At 43.3% G+C, this 22,867-nt stretch overlaps 1 protein-coding gene across 6 annotated transcripts in view; it reads right to left on the reverse strand.

Annotated features, from left to right (window-relative positions):
- Positions 1–22,867, reverse strand: part of RERE (arginine-glutamic acid dipeptide repeats) — a 191,711-nt gene that overhangs the window by 52,175 nt on the left and 116,669 nt on the right. For all 6 annotated transcript variants that reach the window (XM_086764391.1, XM_086764388.1, XM_086764390.1 and 3 more), the window contains one exon: positions 818–898. In XM_086764391.1, coding sequence (XP_086620517.1) covers positions 818–898 — 81 coding nt within the window. The remainder of the gene's footprint in view (positions 1–817; positions 899–22,867) is intronic.

Consider the following 22,867-nt stretch of genomic DNA (forward strand, 5'->3'; position numbering starts at 1 on the left):
TATCACAGTATCGCCTCACAAGAACATCTAACTCAGTTTTCATTGAGTTACTCCCTTCTAAATTCAGAATAAACACCAAAACCGCTTCCCAAAACCACCCTCCCAGCAGTTAAATGACACCTGCAGAACAGAAACTGAAGCTTCTAGAGAAGCCTGGCAATTAGGATTAATGGAAAAGTAACTGGATTCCCAGGGCTTCCCAAACTCTCTTTCCTTTGAAGAAGTCAAGCACTCCTCCCCGTCCATCTCCCTCCGAAGCCCTTGCCAGGATTTCCAGCAGAATGGCAGTTATGTAAGCTTTATGAAGTTCAGTTCAGTAACAAGCCACAGATCAATTCAGAAGCTGAAGTTACAAGCTTGCTGTCCACACGCTTCAGGAACACAAAGAGTTAAACACAACAACCGAATTCTGCAGGTCGTAGGAGCAGGCACATACCTCAGTCTTCCAGATTCAATTAGATTTTATTTTGGTTTAGGCTTTCTTTAATTACCCACTGCCCTTTGAGCCCAACGGGGTGACATAAATGTATTACCCTATCATAATGTCAGAATTTAAAATTAGATTTGGTCTCCATAAATACACTTCATCCAACCTTAGTGACTCCGTCCAGCAACGACGACTATTTTATATAACATCTTTCATATGCTAAGACCTAAAAACTGCACTAAAAATTACAGCTACCTTTTCTGGCTGTGGATTTCTCTTCCACCTACCTGAAGAGAATTCAGTTCAGGGTGAAAAGGAAACAGTTTTGTAAGATCAAACACCGAAGCAGCAAGAGAAAAAGCAATATACATAAAGTCCAAATGTACTTACGGTCTCCTTATTCGGAAGCAACTCCTTTCGGATCCTGAAGAAGTTCTTGCCGTACTGCCTCAACCCCTTAATAAAACGTTTCTGCGATAAAAGATAACAAAAAACAGTACGTCAGCAGAAGGGGAAGAAAAAAAAAAAATCTTGTTAATCAGCACAATAGCCAAACAATGTTTAAGGTCTGTCGCCAGAAGAAAACGTATACCTACACAGACACGGGGAAAAAGGCTCGGAAAAGACACCAAAAAATTCAAACCGCATTCCCTTCCACGTCAAACTTCCAAAAAAAGTCAGTACCACAGTCAGTTCTTATCCAAAAGGACCGAAGCGTTCTGCTGCGCGTCTCTCTCCAAGTCTATTTCTCAACTAAGCGGCGGCAGGCGGAGGAAAATACGCAACGCTGGTTTTCGGGGGAGAAAAGTGCCTCTCCGGAGGAGGTGCCGCAGGGGTTAAGGACTCCTCGCAGCCGCCAGCCCTTCCCGATTTTCGGAGGAAAACCAGCGAACGCCTTCCCGAGCGAGCCCTCCGCCCGGCCACCGCCCCCCCAACCCCCCCCCCCCTCACCCCGCGGCGCCGGCCGGGCCGAGCCGCCGCCTCCTGCGGGCGCGGGGCCGCGCACGGCGGGACAAGGGAGCGGCGGGGCAGGCGCAGGGAGCGGGGCCGCGGCGATGGCGGGGGCTGCGGCGCGGGCGGGCGGGCGGAGGAGGCGAGGCGAACGGCGGGGAGGGCCGGGCGGGAGGCGGCGGCCCGGCATGTGATCGCGGCGGGGCTGGGCGGCGCGGCACCCGCGGGGCGCGCCGCAAAAGGTGGCCTGGATCGCCGGGTCTCCCCCACCCCACCCCACCCCACCCCGCCCGCCGGCTTCCCCTCAGCCGCCCCGGGCAAGCCCCGCGTCTCCCTCCTCGCTGGCAGCTGCCGTCTCCTCCGCTGCCCTCCCTGCCTCTGCGGCCCCCCTCGCACTCGGGTTTCCCCTCTGCAATGCCCCCCCCTCACCCTCCCGCAATACAACTCTTCAGCCTCCCTCCTCCTCCTCCTCCGAGGCCAGCCCCACTGCAGCCCTGCTGCCCGCCCCAGTCCGCAGCCCCCGGACCAGTCCCACCCGCACCCCTCTATTTCAGCACCGTGAACCGGGAGCCCGACTGTCCCTCGGACTTTCTCCTTTCCTAGAAAAAGGGTATAAATACCACCAAATACCCAAATTCTGACTGCAACAAAATGAGGGATGGTGAGCATACGGGCCCTAACATTCTAGGGCAAATGAGAATTTGTAATTCCCTAAAAAGAAACATACCTCCAGTTGGATTAATGCATTTTGGATCACATCTTCTTGAAGAAGTGGGGAGGTGATGAGAGGCTTCCATATTGTGAAGGGGATAAGGAAACCCAGAAAGGGTAATTAACTACTAAAACAGTGCTCTGTACACCTCATCAGCTCCCACCACAACGCCAAACGAGAGGGAGCAATCCCTTTGGAAGCTCATCCATGTTATTTTGCAGATGTGCTCCCACAGGGATCTATCCTCACCTAACCCAGACCCTCAAAAACCAGCAAGACTGCTAGGGTTCTCCAAGAACACGCCTGGGGGCACAGAGACAAGAACTAACCACCAGTTGTACGCGCTCCGAAATTACAGTCCCTTCCTGTATCCGATTTGCTCATACAGAGCACGCAGGAGTTGAAGAGTTCTGTGGCAGGGGTGCTTGGGTTCCTGAACAAGGAAAATTTTACCACAGCGAGGTACCAGCCCCTCATTCACAGGCAGGAGTCCCACAAGTATCCACAGAGCAAGATACGATGAGTGCCTACGATGTGTAACTGGTCACTAACACACGCAGACCTCTCACTCGTTACCACGTGAATGACAAGGAATTTTCATTACACAGAGTGGGAAGACAATCACTCCCCTGGCACCATACCCATACCTCTTCTGTTGTCTGCTTCTGGCAAGAAAAGACGGCAGCGGCAACAAGGCAAACAACCATGCCCTCGTACCACTCCCAGGGTCCCAAAGAGCGATAGAATTCCTGTCTGCAGCTTATCGCAAAGAATGGAAGCCAACTAAAATCAAGAAACATTTAAAAACAAGGAATCCAAAGGGAACACAGATGCTAAACGATGCAGCTCAGTTCCTGGCTTTGACATCGCTGCCTCGTGGACCGTACGGGAGGCAGGATGCCTTCGCAGCATCAGTTAACGGAGCATGCATAGGAAGAGGCGACACAAAAAGCTGTAGGGGAATAAGAAGAAAGAGAGCTGGAACACTCCAGCCATGGATGAAGAAGCACAGGGAAATACGAGAGAGCTTTCTGGCCCACTGCATACAATGAAAAGCCCTGATTCCCTGTTCCTTATTTTGCCAAAGACTTACTATGCTGTGTCTGAATTTTCAGGGGATTTTTTTTTTTTTTAAAGATCTCTTTTAACCAAATAATTTTACACTTGTTTTGTGTTGTGATTCAACTCTGTATCAAAAAAGCCTATGACAAACTCTTTTCCTTTGAACTCGGGAGATGTCAAAAATCCCTACTGGGAACGTGAGCCTAGGACACGGCCTATCTGAATAACGGGGTTCAGGGGAGCCTGAAACGCTGTTTCAAATTGCCAAATATGAATGGAGTCAATCCCTCCGGCGTTCTGAAATTTTGGCCCACTATGTGTCACCTTTATCAGTGTCACCCAGAATTATCACCAGGCCACTCAGGCAGCGCAAGACACCCAACCATAAAATAGTTGTGTGTCTCTCTGGAAAGGCAAGAAAAAGCTGCTACTTAATATATGAAGAACAACAAACCACACAAATAAAATTAGTTTTGGAAACTTCGAGAGATTCTAAAGCTTAACAAAAATGATCAAGGTTTTTAAAAAATGTTGTCTTTTTCAGACTTTTCTCCCTATTCTAGTCTTCCATTCATCCAGGCATCATGTTCAGCTCTCCCTTGGCCTACAGCAAGAACAGCTACATCTTTCCCCCAAGTCAAGCCCAATAGAGATGTTTTTAAATGTGAAAGAACTACTCGCACACCAAATCAGAAGTGACCTGTTGCTCTCCAGCATCTCATAACGCAGACTGCAGAGCACAGTTTAAATTTTCTCTCCTCTGCACAAATGACACGCAACAAATTTTACGTCTGCATGCGAACGGTGCAGGAGATGTTGCACTGCTCACAGAAGGCACCTGAAAAGGGCTGGTGGAACAATGAGGCTTAAACCTATGGATGCACGAGAAAGAAAAGTTTTGATAAAAAGTGGAAGTGGCTCTAGAGCACAATGGTATAAAAATCCAAGTTCTGTACTTTTAAAAATTGTAGATAACATTTCAATTTCACCACTTATGTTTAACTTTAAAACATTATCTGTGACAGAATTCAGTCAGCATTGTTGTTTGTACTGTTCACCGAAGACAAACTCTAACAGAATTCTTTAAAAAAGCTATGAATAATTATTGCTGTGAAGGGGCATCAGGAAATCCCGTGGCTTGCTAGGTCAGTCCGTGTTGTCAGACACCACAGCTGGATTTTACGAAGCCGTTACCATGGCTATCGACCAGCCACGCCACATCATCTCCTAATACCATTTTATAATTTGAGCTTCCCCAACAAAACGTATGAGATTCTGCAGTATCCTGCTACGTCGTGTAAACAGGGAGCTATAAATAACCAAGGAAGAACAAGGAACAAGCATGTTCATGTTTGCATATGTGTTACTTTCAGGTCCCATATTTTATCCCAAGGAACAAATATCAGGACAAGATACACAAAGCCATTATGTTCTGAGTAACCGAGCTCAGATGGCGTGTTTATCAAAGTGATGGTAATGCCACTGCAAAGCTGTTGTTAAGGTTGTGCGTCAGGGTTTCTATTAGCGAGAGATTACAGCTTGGCAGGAAAAATTTGCTGCTGCATGCTGAAATACAGCACCCCAAGGTTTGAACTGGGAACAGGGGTTCCCAGTTCAGTTTTCTTCTTTACTGCAGAAATCTAAAATAAAGCTGTTTCTAAAAGCATGCAAGAGTAACATCTGGTACAAAATAACCTGTTTAATCAATTTAAAAATTTCAGACTGAAACCTCACGGGCTTCAGAACAGCAGGACAGCCCTGATAAAACTGAAAATTCCAAATTCTACTAATACATCTCCTCTGAGGCGATACTTCCGTCAGGTTTGGATCAAATGTATTTTCTCTAAGAAACTCCATGTGCTCTTTCATTCCCTTCCCATGACTTCCACCTGGCTCACTAGTGAAGAGGATGCTGTAACGCAATATATTTACAAACACAGAGCCTTTTCCTTCTTAATCGAGGAAATAAGGACCGTTTTTTCCCTTTTTTTTTTTTAAATCTCCTCTTTAGACCATGTCTAAGAACAGTTAAGTTCTTCGCAACCTTTTCCTTAAATTACGAGCATAAGAAATTGGAAAATTTTGCTGCCATGAAAGGCGTAGGGACAGTGCATGTATTGAAAGCCCATGGTTTTCTAGGCAGATGCCAACTGAAGTTGTCACCACCCCCCGTATTTAATATGCCTTTTCAAGTTTTTACAGTAAATGCGGTAGGAAAATTTACGGGGTTTTAATTGATAACAGCAAATAAACACTAAATGCATAAAAGCATCTTTACTTCTTAAATTTCACCCGATGAAAAATTATGGCAGTTTTTCTGAAAATGAGATTTGATTATATTTGCAAAACTTCCATTAAATGTGCAGCACATTGCCCCAAACAATTTCGTAGCATGCAGACACTGTACATGCACACGAGCTGAATTTCAGCGCAGAGTACATTTTATAAAAACCCTGGCCGAGTTTTAACATTATATTTCGGTTACGCGTGCACAGTGCAAATAAAGGCATTTGCCAATAATGTTAGATGATAGACACTGTCCTCTAGAAACAGAATAGTTTCCTTAAGACAACACAGTTTAACCTAAAGATGTCCAGTAACTCTTACAAAAAACATAACTTGTGTTACTCACAATTTTTTTCTTTTTCAACAAACCATACCTGACTGCCGCAGAAAATGATGCTGGTATTTATTGTGTCTTTACCTCAGAGGAATTCTATGTGCTCAGTAACAGACAGGACTAAGTACTGCTCAGTTACTCCATCAAGGGAAAAAAGTTAAAGAAAGTGCTGCTGTCACACGTACCATGCCTATTTAATTCTTTCCACAAGCTGCTTCGTTCCCTGAACGCTCTTACCCAGAAGAAGTCCAGCTGCCCTAAGATGCTGCACCAGCTACGACTGCGGCCAGAGGAGCGAAGGTCTCTGGGATGGACGCTGCAGTTAGATGGCACTTGTTGCGTCCCATCCGCTCCCAGCCTTAGCTAGCGGGCTTTCTCTCAGTCCCACCTTCTCAAACAGCCCAAACTGGGACCTGACGGCTTGGTTACAGCCAAGAGAACACTTCCTGGCACTGAGGGCTGCATGATGGAGATGGACAGACGTTCTGTCCGGTCAGAGAGAGAACAGGATAGTCAAAGACTTCCACAACACAACTCTAAGATGCACAAATTGCCAGCTGGAAAGGGGAGAAAGCCACAAAAGAGGGGAGAAGACCCTTTTCTAAGGGTACAGGAGAGGGCAGAAGGGAGACGTTCCACAGAAATTCCTTGGCCTAAGAACACACATCCTCAGAGCAACCTGCCATGAGCAAGGATCAGTCCCAAGGTAAGACAATCTTCCTCGTTACAACAACAGCATGCAGAATGAGGCACAAGCATGATGACTCAGTGAAGTTCACCTGAAACCTTTGTAAAAAAAAAAAAAAAAACCCCAAAAATCAAAACACATCTCCTCCCCGCATCAGTCCACTAGGAAAGAGGAACTATCAAGAAAAATAATCAACATCCGGGCCTCTGCCATGTTCCTTTAACACACCCAGCTGCTGGGAGAACAGGACATGCTCCAACCTCAACTGAACTTCATTTTATTGTCGCTTGTCACTACTGTAACTCTGCTTAATGTTTTTTTTTTTTTTAATTTAATTTTGAAGTGGCAAGCAGTTTTACCCTTAGCATTAGGTGCTTGTGCTGTTGTGTGTTTCATCAGATAACAGCAAGCTTGCAAAAATCACCTAGCTGGCAAACTTGTTTAATAGAAAGACACCATAGGCCCTCCCTAAATGTCTCTGCGTGTTGTTCCCCAGACCTTGGCACTGTGTCAGAGATAGGCGCAGATCTCAACCATGCAAGCAGAAGTAGATCTTTGCAGAAGATCTACAGTTCCCACTGTTCCCTCTGCGTTATCTGCCTTCAGCCTACATCATCTCAGATGCTCTCAGGTTAAGTTTACTGCTCTGTCCCATCTCTTCTTTGTCTGCTCTTGCAGGAAAGTAAGGCTGCCACCAGCTTGCAATTTAGAGTCTCCTCCCGAAGAGGTCGGAGGCTGATTTGAAGGACCTTATTCTCTTCTCTGACACAACCATGCAAAGGTATGAGAAACTGTTGGCACAGTCTGGCGACTAGCTTGAAGATGTCCACAAATACTTACTACAAATCTCTGTTGCAAGGGACCTCTGTGGTAGGGGACTGTCTGTGCTTCGATGACCACTGACACACAAGCTCTTTCACCATCTGTCTGGCAGAAAGCTGCAGAATAACAGCAAGTAAAGACCCTTCCCTGCTCTTGGTGCCCCGTTAGCTCTGACAGTGAGGCAGGAACACTCATAAATGCCAGCCAACCCCTGCAATGCCAGTTCTGGCTGCTTAATTCCAAGCTACAAGTTTTTAAGTAACCAACTTTGAGACAAGTTTGTTTATTGGTTGGTTTTGTTTGTTTTGTTTTCTTAACAGTCCCCTTTCACAACTGTAAAAAGGCAAACCTTTCTTGAATTGTGCCACAAACATGTTTCCAGACTTCCAGTCCAAGCGAGAAAGCACACATACAGGCGATCATCTTGTAGAACAAGACTGGAAGAGAATTATCATATCTATGTATGTGGGGGTGTGTATTGACTTTTTTTTTGGTTGAAAGCATCCCTTACCTGCAAAATATACTTACTCAATTGGCTTCTTCATTCAGCAGATTGTGACCTCAGTTCAAAATACAAACTAAAACCAAATTCAGCTTTCTTTTAATAGACACTGCTCCATTTATTTTTCTTTTCCATTTATGTGAATGAAATAATTATCTTGTGTCAAGACAAAATTGTCCTCTAACCTTTGTGGTATTTTGAAAATAAGACTATTTTTCACCAAGTCCTCTTACTCAAAGATATCATGGAAAACCAAAAATATTTTGATGGTATTCATTAGATACCAATCTATATTAAAAGGCATTAATGTTCTCATTGGATATTCGTAGTGCATTGCTGGTCATCCACACGTGATACAAATCTTACACTCCTTAGGCCTGTAAGTATCCTCTATGAACAAAATTAAAAGAAATAAATCAGCTGAAAGGCTTCAAGGTGCCAATTAGCTTGCCCTCTCAATCCAATCTCTTTGTCTTCCTGAAAAACTACACTGAAAAATTAAAAACTCAAGCTCAAACTGTCTGAGATTGACCACCAAAGCATTTTACAAATGCAGAGAGGCACACAACACCCACCGCAGTCTGCGTTCCGTGTATCCACGGCCATACCCACAGAGGGAAAGTCATTAAGCAGGCTTCCCCCAAGGGAATGCCAAAAGATCCTGAAAGGATAATGATCCCCCTTCCACGGAGCTGCTCTGTCAGCTTTTGTGTGGAACAATAGATCTCCCATGGTACCTCTCGCTTGCTGAAAATATTGGTATTAAGTGAGCATGAGCACAGCTGTGTGTAAATTACATATATAAACAGATTAGATTTGTATATTTATACTGGATGCAAACACATTAATAGCACATTTGCATACACAGTTGGCTAAATGAGACTGCATGCAGAGCAGGATTACTGGTTACAAACACATTTATTTGGAATTCTCAATAAAGTATTTATTCTGCCATTCAAGGGGTCAAAGTGAACCTTGATCATCCTTTCTCTCCTCTTCGCAGTGCCCAGAAATGCTCTTCTCATCACGCTTTCCAGATATTGCGCGTCCCTCATCACAGCTGCTCTGGAACACGGACTCACAAGCTAGCAGAAGAAACTGAACTGGGGCGCTTACCTAAAGGTCATCCAACTTCCCTTCAGTTTATTGAAGACGATGTTTTAAGGAGGGGTAAGACATCTAAATCTGACCACAGCACGAACTACTGCCTAAATGCCAGTTTAGAAAACTCTTCCTTCCCTTCTCTGTTTAATGCCAAGGATCAACGCAAAAATCTGTAGGAAAGGCAACACGATATTGAGGGTGACAACAGCTCTCAGACATTTCCAAAGCTGGGGGAGAATTCAACTGTGCCTTCACCCCAGGCTTTGAGCTGTCGGGGTGCTGCTGACCTTATGTGCTAACCCCAGCTTTATTTTACAGTCAGGATTCCAACCGAGCTATTTTTATAAATAGAGAGAGACTGCAGGCTCATCCAAAGCAGAACACAAAGCTTGGATTCACTTTCTGCATTGTACCTGTTTCTGCCTGAGAGCCTAGATGAGAAAGAGAAAACAAAACAGAAAAAAAAAAATCAATTATGTCTAAATGAGGAGCCTTTATTTTTGCTCTAATTGTGCCCTCTGGTTACTGGCTCTGGGTGCTTTCAGTGCACATCCCTAGATAATGCTCCCAGGCCAGCCAGTCAGTCCCTCTCGCCTTCACATTTCACGTCGGTTCCTGTTAAAGAGGTCCAGTCCTGCCTCTCGGGTTCACCACGCTCGCAGCCCCGCCGATAAATCATCCACCAACCTGCTCTTGGAAATGCACTGGCCTCGGTGCGATGGCTCCGGCCCGGGTTGCCAAGCAACCTGCGCAAGAGGGATGTCTGAGAACTGCTGACAAATAGCCAAGTGGCTGCAACAACAGACTTCTCTCTGTCAAAAACGTGTTTGGGAGAAGTGCCTCCCCCGCCTCCGCTCTGCGCGAAACACTGCGGGATTGTAAAATCAAAATCAAAAGGCTATTGTAATGAACACACACTTCCTGCTCAATTACTAATTGTTCAAAAGCTGCGGGGAGGCTGCGATCACACAGCGTATGGCAACAGAAATGTGATCCGGTAAACGAGATAAAGTCAACAGCACGCCAAGAAACCTGATCTAAGGACAGCCTGCAGTGGCACATCAGAAGCTGAGGCACAGATCAAAAAAAGACTGGATATTACAGCAGCAGCAGGAGGGGAAAAAAAAAAAGAAAACCTGATTTTACTTCCTGAGCTCTAGAAGGGGTATTTGATAAACAACCTTGACTCTTTAGAAAGACAATTGGTGGATTATTAGGAGCATTATTATCCATCCTAACACTGCTGCAGTTGCCTGCTCCCACAGTTCAGCAGGAAGATGAGCAGACAGGGACAGATGAGCGCTCTTGTTTGAGGACTGCTCAGTTTGCAATTTACTTTCTTCTAATAACGTAAGGGTGAGAAGAGAAGGTATTCATTTTTCCAAAGCGGGTGTGGAGCACTCATCTCCTGGTGGCACTGCAAGAGAGGGCCCAGGTGCAGGAATTGCTCCCAAGGAGAACATCTCCTGAACCTCCAGAAGGCTGGGAAAGCACAGCCCTCAGGACAACACATGCCTCTCCTCTGAAGAGCGGTGCAGAAAAGCAGATATATTTAACACACAGCCTAGCATTTCCTTGTTCTACTAAATTTAATTATTTCCACCAGCAAGAAACTGGGTTGGCCAGCTTGCCCATGTTTATATTTAAAAACCCATGACAGACCTTCTGCAGACAGACGTAAGGGTCCACCTGTGCAGGCACGACACCAGATCCAGATCCGTGCACCCCTCTGCTTGCTCACAAAGCCCGAGACATTTGCTCTTTTGTGATCTTCAGCAATCGCATTGTTCACGTCCATAAACCAGGTTTCACACAGTGAGTCTAAGCCTATCCCCTCCTGCGGCACACACCTTACACCCCAAACTGGAGACTGCCTTCACTGACAAAAAAAAAAAAGAGCTTTCCATTTGTAAAACATTATTTGAAGATTGTTGTCTCCTGTAATCAACAGTTTCTCAGTGCTGCAAAGCTAAAATGATTCGAGCATGTTTTACCTAAATTTTTTTTTTTTAAATGCATTTTAAAAGTTAAAGAGAACAAAGGTCTGGCACATTTGTGACCCAGAGAAGCAAAACAGTATTCTGTTGCCAAGAGACAACAGAAAGCTTTTGATTATACTTCAGATTGCCTTTTTCTGTACACAAAGAGATTCATTTCTGACTTAAACTGCTGTTAAAATGCTAATATACAGAAAGGCCGCTTATACAGCAAAACTAACAAGTAAGAAGTTGGACAATATGTTCCTTTTCATGGACACAATTTCTTTCCCATGACATCCAAAAGTATCTCCCTTTAATATAGGTAAGTAGTAGAAATTCAGCACTTAACCTGCACACTTCAAGCTAAAAAAAAAGTTATGAACCAAAACAGAAAAGCATCACCTGTGGAATACAAACAATGCCCTCCTATACCACCTTTCCTCCAGAGGAATGGTTCTCATGCATCCCTTTGGAATACTAACCTCTCTCTTCCTCACGTACTCTGGACCACAAATACTGTACCAAAAGCAGCAACGTCGGTGTGTATTCTTAAATTTATGAATATTTCCTTGGATAATGCCAACACCAGAATGTACATCATCTTCCACAGGGCTGAAGATGTTCCTCGTGTTTCCTCACCTTTACTGGGCGGAAACAACCCAGGTGGAAAATATCATGTATTATCCTCCCCCTGAATTTCCTTCTCTTCATACTGTTTTTCTTAACAACAGGATTTTTACTCAACTAACAATACCGCAGGGAGCCCCGCTCTGCCTGCTAACGCAGAGCGGATCTCCATTCAATCACCGCTACTGAAGGCCCATTCCAGGCAATAACACGGGCGGGTGAGCACGGATCCGCGCCAGCCCCCAGCCCAGGAGCTGTACGTCGGCAAGATCAGACCACCAGGCTGATGACCAACGTGGGGGTTACCACAAAATAAGCTTCCACTTGAGCTCTTTACTTAAAGATCAGAACATTTCCATTTTTTCCGCAGAAAATTTTATTTTTCTCACACAGATCATGAAAATCCATGTCTGTTTACTCACGTTTAACACTATTATACCAGTCTGAAGTCGATCTTTTTGATATTTTTCGGGTTTTTTTCAGTCAATTTCTAACACTAAGCACAAAAAAACCTGCACTCAAGACTACTTGAAATATACTGTGCGATCCCTCCAAGACTGGAACACAGTATTTCTAGTGGAAGTTCCCTATTGCAGAAATATTGTTCCACTGGGATTTTGAGCATTATTGTAAGTTATGCCGGAGATTGTATTTCTGCCTTCCAAACAGTGACTTTATGCAAATGACAGAAGGAAACAAATAAAACCACTTCAAGAGCTCCCATGCTTTAAAGCAGCGAACAAATCCAAGAACAGTGCGATAAAATGGTGACAAGAATCCCCAAGGAAATTACACATGTAGAGAGGGAAGTGTTTCCGTAGGTGACTCTGCCAAGTAAATAATTAAACAGCGGGGCTGTTCGCGGTAACAATGCCCAGGTTTGAGATCAAGCACTAAGATAGAAATTCCAGTTTGTGACCCTTACTAAAATGACATAGAAATCTCTGCAAACTTCCTGAATTTCTCGCAGGATAAGTCTGCCACTGACTGCAGTGTAGTGAAGAGATACCTGAGCGTGCAAACCTGGATATGAGACGTACTAACGATGACAAAATCACATTCCAGGCTGAGACCTTTCCTACAGCAAGCAGAAAAGTAAGCTTCCTCCTGCGACAGGAGTTCTTCATCCTGTCAAGTTGTTTACAACAAAAATAGTGTGTTCTGACGTGTTTTGAGAAGTTAATACTCATTTAGTTACAGAGAAATGAAAATTGAGCCATGCTCATTTTCACCTACGATACAGCATGAGAAAACCCTGAACACTTAGCACCAAAATGAGCACATTGAGAACAGCGCCAATTCTATACAGCTCCATAGAAAGTTCAGTCTTCAAAACCTCATAATTCAAGATTTAACCTGCGTTTCCTTTGTTCCACTGTGGCTTTTATTATAAGAAAATCCTGCCAGTTAAAAAAGTTAGAGAGGTGACAAATTGCAGGGGAATCTAGGTAAGCAGTACTGTCTGCACTGACGGACAGCAGATTTTAGCACCCAAAACCACCTCTGAACTCCCTCTTTGGACACGGGCTGGGCAACAGCACAGCGTATTTGTGTCTGCGACTGCTGCTTGTGAGCTCTGAGGGTGAAGGCCAAAGATGCTGAAACATTACCTGTGGTACTGCGCGCTGCTCGCAAGATGGGGGACAGTTTAAGGAGGAGACTAATTTCCAAATAGTTACAGACACACACCCTTTGACACTTGAAGAACTGAACACCCAAAACTGGCCTTCAAATAACTTAATGAATGCTGTATTTCAGTTGTGTGGCCCGGCCTGGCCTAGCTCTGTAGCTGCTCCTAGGAAGCGGGGCAGCGTTCACCTCCCACGTACAAGACACTGAAATCCCATAACGTGGCCTTCTCTCTAAACAGGGAAGTAACAAGGCGTAACCTTTTCCAGGACTTTGACCGCTAATTAAAGATTGCCTTCACAGCCTTATATTTAAAAGAACCGTAATGTAACAAACAGCAGAAATGCTGTCCTAACAGTAAAACTTCATTCTTTACCTACCGTCAGCTGCCAGTGTGGGTACAAGGTGCACCTTGAGCACGAGAACCAGCAAGAAGACTACTTGTAACGAAGTAGATAAACAGTTATCTAAGCTTGCTAATTATAACATCATTATTATTTTTATTGGTTAAAAATAATAAGTCCCACGGCACAAGGTTTCAGTTCCTTGCAAGCTGCTGTCATGAGCCCACACCAACTCTCCGTTGTATGCACTGTATGGTACACTTCTGCAACGCAGCCGTCCGGTTACCGAGGAAGATGGTGGCTCATGCGGCGATCTCGGCAGCAAGGCATGAAAGTAGTTTTTAAAGGAATCAGAAGGTTTATGAGTTCCCTTTTCTCTTGTGTAAGGGGCTCTGAATAAATACATCTACTGGAGGGAAATGGTGCCAAATGTGAGAGAGTGCCACACAAATAAGAGAGGAAAGAAAAAAGATTTGAAAGTGAAGGACAGAAATGCATTATAACAAAGGTGAACGCTGGCAAAGGAAACTTGAAAGGCAGATATTTGGGGGAAGGCAGGCAAGGGGGGAGTGGTGCTGAGGCTATGGAATTACCTCCCAAGAACCGGACAGTATCTCCATAACAGATACACGAAATATGCACCCTAATAAAACAAAGGTGCCCTCTTCTGCCTTCCCCAATTTGGACCAAATCGAATGTTTGATGTTATTCCAATGCAGTGGAGGGTAATGTGCTGCGATGCTTATTTATGAGCTCCTCTAAACGTGTAAGCCCCTGTCTGATCAATCTCCCCACGTAGCCTAAAAGCTGCATAAATCTGAGCGGATACTACGAATGCAGAGCGGGGCACGGAGAGGAGGAAAGGAACAGAAGAACAAGAGAAAACATGGTGGATGCTGCACAAGTGGATAAGGGAACAAGTGAGATATCAAGAGGCCAGTAAAAGCTGAAGCAAAACCACAACCCGGCAGCTCCGCGCGCTCGGAGTCTTCACCACAACACACTCAAACCCACAAGGCGCATGAGAGCACAACAGCAACATTGGACGGGGAACACGAAGTCACAGTTCTTAAATGCAGCCTCACGAGCGCTGATCAACACAACAGATCTTTTCCACAACACAAGTACGGAGGAAGGAAGAGAAAACCTAACCGCGCGCTAGCTGAAGAGAAGCTCTGCAGAGGCACTGACGGTGTTTACAAGCTGGGCAGGAGCTGCTGCGCTGGGGTTCATCTGCGCCGACCACGTCAACTTTTTAAAAGGTGAAAAGTGAAGTTACTCAGCTACTACGAAACAGAAAACACTGTTCTTCTAAGGTGGCATTTCCACATGCAAATCAAACTTTCCTTCCAGATCACACAATACCCTTCACATTTGCTGCGTAAGCAACCCAGAGCTGGAAATAAAGCCCTCAGCTCGAGCAGACTTCCCCAGCCCTACCAGGTTCAGGGTATCTCTCTGGACCAAGTCCTTATTTGCTGTCAAATGCTTTTTATGGCAGTATAATCATTAGCTGTACTGGCACCGTTACCCTCGTAACTAATTAGGAAGCTTGGATGGATGCAGAAGATGATTAATATTTAGTCACTATGCGTCTACTCCTGAAGCAGCCTATTATCAAACAAGTGACACCTCCACAAACTTAAATTAAATAATGGCTCCCAAAGAGGATTCGGAGCCACTGACAGAACGGCAAGTGCTTTAAGTAACGTAAAACTGAGCAACTGGTGATGGATCACAGTTTGTTCGCTCGCTCCGTTACAGCCTGTAATAGAACAAACGATCATTTTTCAGCCTAATTGAATATGGCCGCCCCGCTTATCCACAAAAGGAGACGAAGCTATGTAATTTGCTTTGTTAAAATGCATTTTTATGTCATCTGAAAGATTAAAAAAAAAAAATTGGTGCTGTTGATAGGGAAGATTAGAAAAATAAAATTCATCATGCAAACAGAACTTGCAAATGAGGTGTATTTTGGTATTCGTACCGCTCATGCTTGTGCAAGAAAGATAAGTTCTGAGCACTAAAGCACACAGAGCATCGGTATTGTGACAGTAATCAAAGTTTCTTAAATAAGAATTATGTCACTATACCAATTTGAAGGAGCATTTTGTCATTTTCTGTTGCAATGGCATTTTATTTCTTACACTTGCATTGAGAATGGGAAGCAAACTGTGAAACGTATCTTATTAACACTAAAAACCAATCATGCTACTAACCAATATGGATTATCTGTTAAAATTACATTTCAGAATTTGGAAATTAAGTTGGATACAAATAAATGGAGAGTAAAGAGGTCAGCGGAATGGAAGCAAGGTAGCTTTGAGACACAGCGTCTTTTAAAAATTAAATCAAGACAATCCCCTCCTCAAAAGACAGATACAGGGCAGAAAGTTTTACCATGAGCAGAAAGATGAACACTTACAATCGCTCGGTTTGCTTGCTACGGCAGAAGCATTAGCCCTAGAAAGTCCCACAGCTGTGATGATCCCTGACTCTCCAGATGCTCTCACTGTTACCGTGTCATGACTCTGTTTCCTTTCGGAGAAGAACAGGACATCGGATGATGTTATACTTAAACCAGATTCCGGGTCTCTCAGCAGATAAAATCTGAAGAAAAGGTCAGAGTACTGAAGACAGTAACCGTGTCACTGACCAGAATGTCATCTGATGGGCAGAAGGTAAAGACAGACCGGTCCACGCAACATATTAGCACGCCTGCTTTATTTTTTTCCCCGTGCGCAGCGAAGGTGAACAGTCTTTATTTCAGTCGCAATACTGCTGAGCTGCACGGCTCGTGCTTCTATACATAGAACGTGTAAGATACACACGGACATTAAATCTGACTCCAGCGCCGTTGCTAAGAAACTACGAAGGATGGCTTTTTTGGCCCTCTCCATTTATAAAATAACCACCCTGCCCAATGGGAGAACAAACGCAAGCTCTCGTGTCCCCCAGTGCCTTTTCCTCATTTTTACGTGAACACAGAAAGATGATCGAGGATGCTAGGCCGTGTAAGTGATCTCCATTTTTAAGATGCCCTTGAAAATAAGATGGAAAACATGGTTTCAACAATCAACTGCTGTCGTATTTATTCATCTTTCAAGCAGCAGATTCCTCCCCCTCGGCAACAGTGAACTACGTGCACGTGTTTCGATCTCTCTCTTACAAACCTTTTTCCAGCAAACAAAACACCAGCTTCTGAAAGCACCTACACATCATTCGGTTTAAACTGGTTTAATCTCCCGGTTTAAACTTGGGAGTTTAGAGCTGAGCTTCCCGTCCCTGCACAGAAATAGCCTTCCACGCTGTGGCAGCTGGCCAGTGTAAATATTTGTTGTATGATTTTTTGGGATCAGCAATCTGGTAAGTGCTTAACAGATAAAAACATACCACATGAAGGCAGAGAGACAATGAATCAAGAAACATATGGCGGTTAAACAAAGCAAATAAAAAAATGATATTGTTAAGAAAAGACTAACTTATCTGGCAGCTGGGGAAAGATCAAGATTAGCAAAAGCGGTGAAATCACCCATTTTGAAGCCAAGGTCACTGACAGGATTTATAGATTTATCCCTGAAGGCAGCCTTTGCTGAACATGAACTGCCGAAATAATTTTTTTTTTAATCTACTCCCCCACCCCATTTGGGCTATCTCATTTGCTAGAGGCTTTTAAAATTCATTCCTTTTCACAGCTGGTTAAACAATGGAATCTTTCTGCAAACTAAAAGGACAAAATTGATTGCCCTACACAAAGTTTTCTGCACGTATAATTGATTTTTAATTCACTGTCTTATTTCCGAAAGGACTTGACAATAAACTCGGTGCTGTATGTGCAATATTGATCCCTTTAAACAAGGGCTCGGATCAAAGACTGACGCAAGTTAATCACAACCAAGAAGATTGTTATCTTTTGTCTAGAAACCTGTGTTTAAGCTAAATTCACCTTTTCTGGCCATATTACATGTTGTATTTTCCAGTGGTACTGCACGTTATAATTTTGTAAACCCGCCAGCTGCTAAGTAACTCTAGTTTTACGCCACTTTTAAATAATAACTTTTTTTTCCCAACCAGAATAATTTCATCCTTCATCAGTTACCTTTTACTGTCAGAAGGACAGATGGTTCTTTTACACACTAACTTCTCAGAATAAGCTACAGACAAGACTATCCGTTCCCACTCTTTCTTAAACTAAAATCTTATTTACACTTTTTAAAATGCAGCTCCTACTAGACCGTAACAATTTGTGTTTGGTGGTTGGGGTTTTTTTTTTAAATCTCAATGCTCAGTTAATTTTCAACTGTTACTGATTAACACACTGGCAAATAGCATCAGATGGCTTGATTTCTAAAGTCCAGAAAACATTAATTTAGCAGGAACTATCTACTATGAAGCTGTAATGTTTACTCTTTGCGGATAAAAAATTAAAACAGAGCAGTAACTGGTATCGTAGCCTCGAAAACCCACTCAGTTACTCAGCCCTGCAATGCCAGCCGCCTCCTCAAATCTCCCTCAATGATTTTTTTCCCCCCCTTGACTATTCCAGAAACTCTGTTTCATTTTTGCTATGAATTACATTTTCTATAGCTGCCATATAAACAGTAAATAAAATTCATGGTATTTTTGCCCCAGTAAGCAGCTCTGTCTTCCAGCGTATCCGAAAAGCCAGGCTTCAAAGCAGTGAGCAATGAAAGCAATGTTTTCATGAGCAGATACTCCAAAAAGGGCAGACGAGAGATATTTGAACATGATTGTAGGCGAAGAAGCCAAGCAAATAAGCAACTGTGTTTTGCATAAGTAATTTCTTGACCAGCTACACTGGATTACAGATACTAGCAAAGACGTCAGGAAATCGGTTTGCTCTATCTTGTAATTTTTAGCAGAAGGATCTCCACTTGTATTTTATGACAAGTAAGCTTTAAGCTGCAGCCAGGTGTGGATATTTTAAAATTTATGAACTTGTAAATCCACGTACATGGCCAATTAAGGTTTATCGCCAGCAAGGATTAAGTATCCCTGCACATAAATTTAAGAGGTTGTTTGAATCTAGGTTGTTTACCTCAACTTCTCTACATCAAAAGCAGTGTAAAATATTTAAAGGGCAGCATATTTCATGATAAAAGCTAGTTATCAAGGACGTCACGGCGTGTCATCGACAGTTCTGCGTGGAGATGCACATGTAAAAAAAATTTTCCTAAGGAAGACTTAGCAATTTCATTTCAAGAATTTAACATCTCTGGAAAAAATGGAACCAAGTATAAAAGAAATAGGAGGAAATGTCCAAGAAATAATGCAAAACTACTGTTTCACCCAGATTCTCTTCAACTTTGGAAGACACAGCCCTGAAATTCAGAGGTGGTTCAATTATTCTCGCCAGTGTTCCTCATAACCAACATCTGAATGCTCATTAGGAGCACAATTCCACGCAGCAAAAGCATCCCTGTGCAATAAACTGCAACGCAGCAGCGGTGAACTCTGCCTTCAGCTAGCATGCATAAGTAAACAGAATTAATAACTACCCGAGTGCGGACGGGTGACTTAATCTGTTTCGATTAGATGCAGTTCAGCCTGAGGCCTTTGTGTTATTTAAAATGTGTTCATCATGTTTAATTAAAAACCTAATAAACTAGGGGTTCTTTTAGTTCTGATTTGTATTTCTCTCTTCTGGAAGCCGTATTGATTTTGTTAGTACTTTTGATAGAAACACAGGAAAAAAAAAAAGCACATTCTGAGGAGAGAGACAAAAACGTAAGCTCAAATCAGCACGACTTACGCGAAGAACAGGCAGAAGCAGCCTATCTCCTTCACTGTTTCCAACATGAGGCATACCAGAATTGAAAATAATTTCATTAAATTAACAAAACTTGAAATGACCACTGCATCCTTTGTAAATTATTTATCTGAAAGGGAAGTGTGCACTATAAGCTCATTTTTGGACCTGGAGCAAGTGTGAGGTCAGAATTGTACTGAACATCACTGGAAGTACAAAAGCCATTTCACAGAAAAGATTTTGTCCCAAGATGGGTGGAAACTCTGTAAGACCAATTCTTCCTGTGAAGTATTTCCACGGAAAGCACACCAGGAAACACAGGTGTTCTATTTAACCTAAACTGAAAGAAGCTAATGATCATAGTTCCAGATTTGGAATGCATGGCAAGTAAAGCAGCCTATCATCAGGATAAGCACAGAGTTTAAATACAGGCACTCAGTTTCAGGTTTGTTTTATTATTCCGTATACATAACAAACTCCAAGTCTGCATGTTTCAAAATACAATTTCAATGTCATTTTAAAAATATTTACAGCTGGAGAACTGACCAGCATCATTCTGTTCTTTTTAGGAATTTCTGATTGCTTGCATTAAAAATTCTTGTACTCTGCCAAAGATTAAAGAGACATTTTTAGAGGTGACCACGAGATGCAGAGCAGAGCTCACTTCTCTTTCACTCTGACAATGCCTTGCTGACTTTTAGTGAAGCATCTTTGTTTTCTCAGTGCACTGAAAAGACAATTACTAACTACATCTTGTCTGCACTACAAGCTACTGTTGCACACAGAATGACAAAAAAACCAAACCGTGTTATAGAGACTGGGTGCCACCAGGGCTTAGGGAGACTGGGAAAGATGGCTGAAGGAAATGAAATGAGAAAAGAGGTTATTCTGTAATCTCATATTAGTGAAAGACAGCACATGGAACACAGGCCCAGGGGCTAAGCCAGTCTCCCCTTCCCAGCTACACTGACCTTGCTCTAGCAGGGAGCATCATGCCACATGTCAGACATGGCATTCAGCGGTCGGAAACGTGTACGAGGGCGCTACCAGCAGCTGTGTCCAAACAGAGGACTTGCTCCAGGACTTCTTCCCAAATAACGCATCCGCTTTGAGCTGCACGGCTCTTTGAAACTGCAGCCTAACACTAATGAGATTCCACCAGCTGATGCTGCTGAGCGTTGGTCCATAAGGTGCGTCCTCAGAAAAACTTACATATGGCATTATATATGACAAACGCTCAACAAATTTGTCCCCAGAAGTAAATTCATTAGTATTACAAGAGAAACCACCCCCCCCCCCCCATCATTGCTGGAAATGGATGTTGTCAGGTGTAGCGAAAGCCTCTGTAAACAGGAAACAGCTGCTCTAGAGCTGCATGCAGATGTACGGGTACAGAAGTTTCTTCAGCCACTTTTATCAGGCAGTATGCCTCTGAATTTACATAGTGCAATAAAATGTTTAAAAATAGCCATAGGTTTAGAAACACAAGGGAGACAGCAAACCTTCGTCTTCATATTTACAGAGCCTTCCATTTAATTCAATCACTGGCAAATTTTATCCTCTGTTTAATTTGATCTAAACCTCTAACCACATCATCCGTAGTAAAAATAACTTAACTTCCATCCTTTATTTTAATCAGTTCTGATCGCTGCAAAGCAGCTCTTACCTGACAGTCTGGTCAGGTAACAAAGCTGGTTTAATTAACAAGCAAGGCTTTATCTTTGGGCAGATAGTTCACAGATACAGTTAAAAGCTTTATAAATAAGTTTTCAATAAATTTGAGTTATTCACACAGTGTTATATCACAAATATCTCCGAATACTACAGACCCCTGTGCTGGACACAGCATCGCTATCACGTGCGCAACAAAAACAACTGCGTTAATTACCCATCAGAGTGGAAACGGACTCAGTTAAAACACTCATGCAAGTAACAGAGCAACCAACTTACAGAGGATTTTTGACTTAAGGAAATACCAAGCTTTAAGAATTACTTTTTTATTAAGTTAGTTCTTTCCCTGCACCAATGTGACTACACTGTACTTCAGCTGCTTTTGCCACCTGCTTGATTATTTGGCATGGCCACAGCACTCCTTCCCCTCTGCTCTCTGCCCAGCCCCACATCCTCGCCGCAACACAACCTTTCTGACTCTCATCTCAAAAATCTGGCAGAAAATTAACTTAAGAGTAACAGAAGGGGGAGTGTGACTTTTCTGGGGTCCAGAGGCATGGCAGGGGGCAGAACATGATTATAGGATTAGAAAGGCAGGAATGGAAAACCTGAGACAACAAAAGCCACAATGTACATGATTTCTGTTGGACACATGCCACAGAACCCATCTGAGCTAAGGAGCTTAACCACAGCTCTGTACCTGGTGTGCTATCTGCTTATTTACACAAGTTGCAAAAGTTTAGTAAGTAGATATTTGCTGGGCCACAAGAAAAGATTAATTTTAAGCCCAGCACAAACAGGGACATGGTTTGGACCTGGGTCCAAACCTGGTCCCGTCTCTGGGATTACCAGCCAGCCACATCACTCGAGGCTTCCTCCTGCTCATCGCTTGCCGTCATGAGATGGGGGGACACTTAAGGTTCTCACCAAAATCTGGTTTGGCCAGACTTTGGGTTTCATACATCAGTCTTTTCTGAAAAATACTTTGTTGTGGAGTTCCTATGTATCCTATGATACACCCTATGTATCATGCAGAAAGATTTTTCCTCAGTTTCAGAGCCAGGAAATGTCCATTGCAAGTCTCAGAAATGCTCAGAAGTGCAGCACAGCTGCTTTAATCTGGACTTTTCCACAAACTGCCAGGGACAAACATGCTATGAAGCTGTGCAGGTGGAGCTCAGCTGTCTATAAATAAGAGCACAGTTTGATCTTTGGCTCTGCTGAGGCTGGAGGGCTGCCAAACGTTTCTGGAAACTTGGATGGAACAGAACAAGAACAAATATGATAAAATGAGCTGAGACTGACAATGATTTATAGAGTCAATGATCATTATTCTGTACTCACAGAGTTTGCACTTTTGGAGTAATGTTTCACTTTTCAACAGATTTTGCTTTTTCTGACTCCTAAGGCTCTATTCTCTATCATTAAAAACCCTGAGCTGCAGCAGCCACAGTGCAGCTGATGGAAAAAAACAAGGAGAATGAAAAAATCTATGCAGAATAAGAGGTGTTGGCATTGTACCATTCTGAACGGGGGAAAGAATCTATGCAGAGAAAAGAGAGGTTAAAACAATATGAGTACAAACTTACTAAACACAGGGCAAAGCACTTTAAGTATTTGTTCCAACAGTCTGTTCCCTAAAAACTGCCTTTTATGACAAGATAACTGAAAAACTTGTCAGGAAACCATGTTCTAGGCTTTTTGCTCATCCTCTCCTTGCTTTGCTGCCGGTTTAGCACATGATCCTCCTTCACTCTACGGCTTCAGGCAGTCTCCTCACCACAAAGGTTCTTTGTTGGATTCAGAATAAGCCAGCTTTAATACACGTTTATATGGCCTGGCCTATCCCTGATCTAGCTCTCGCTAAAAGGTTTACATAAGGAGAGAGCAAGCACACACAATTCTTTGGAATAAGTCCCTGAAAGACTTTCAGAGAAATTAGAGCTTAAAAAAAAAAAA

Source organism: Chlamydotis macqueenii, chromosome 21, assembly GCF_036417535.1.
Source record: "Chlamydotis macqueenii isolate bChlMac1 chromosome 21, bChlMac1.mat, whole genome shotgun sequence".
In the NCBI taxonomy this organism is placed as follows: Eukaryota; Metazoa; Chordata; class Aves; order Otidiformes; family Otididae; genus Chlamydotis; species Chlamydotis macqueenii.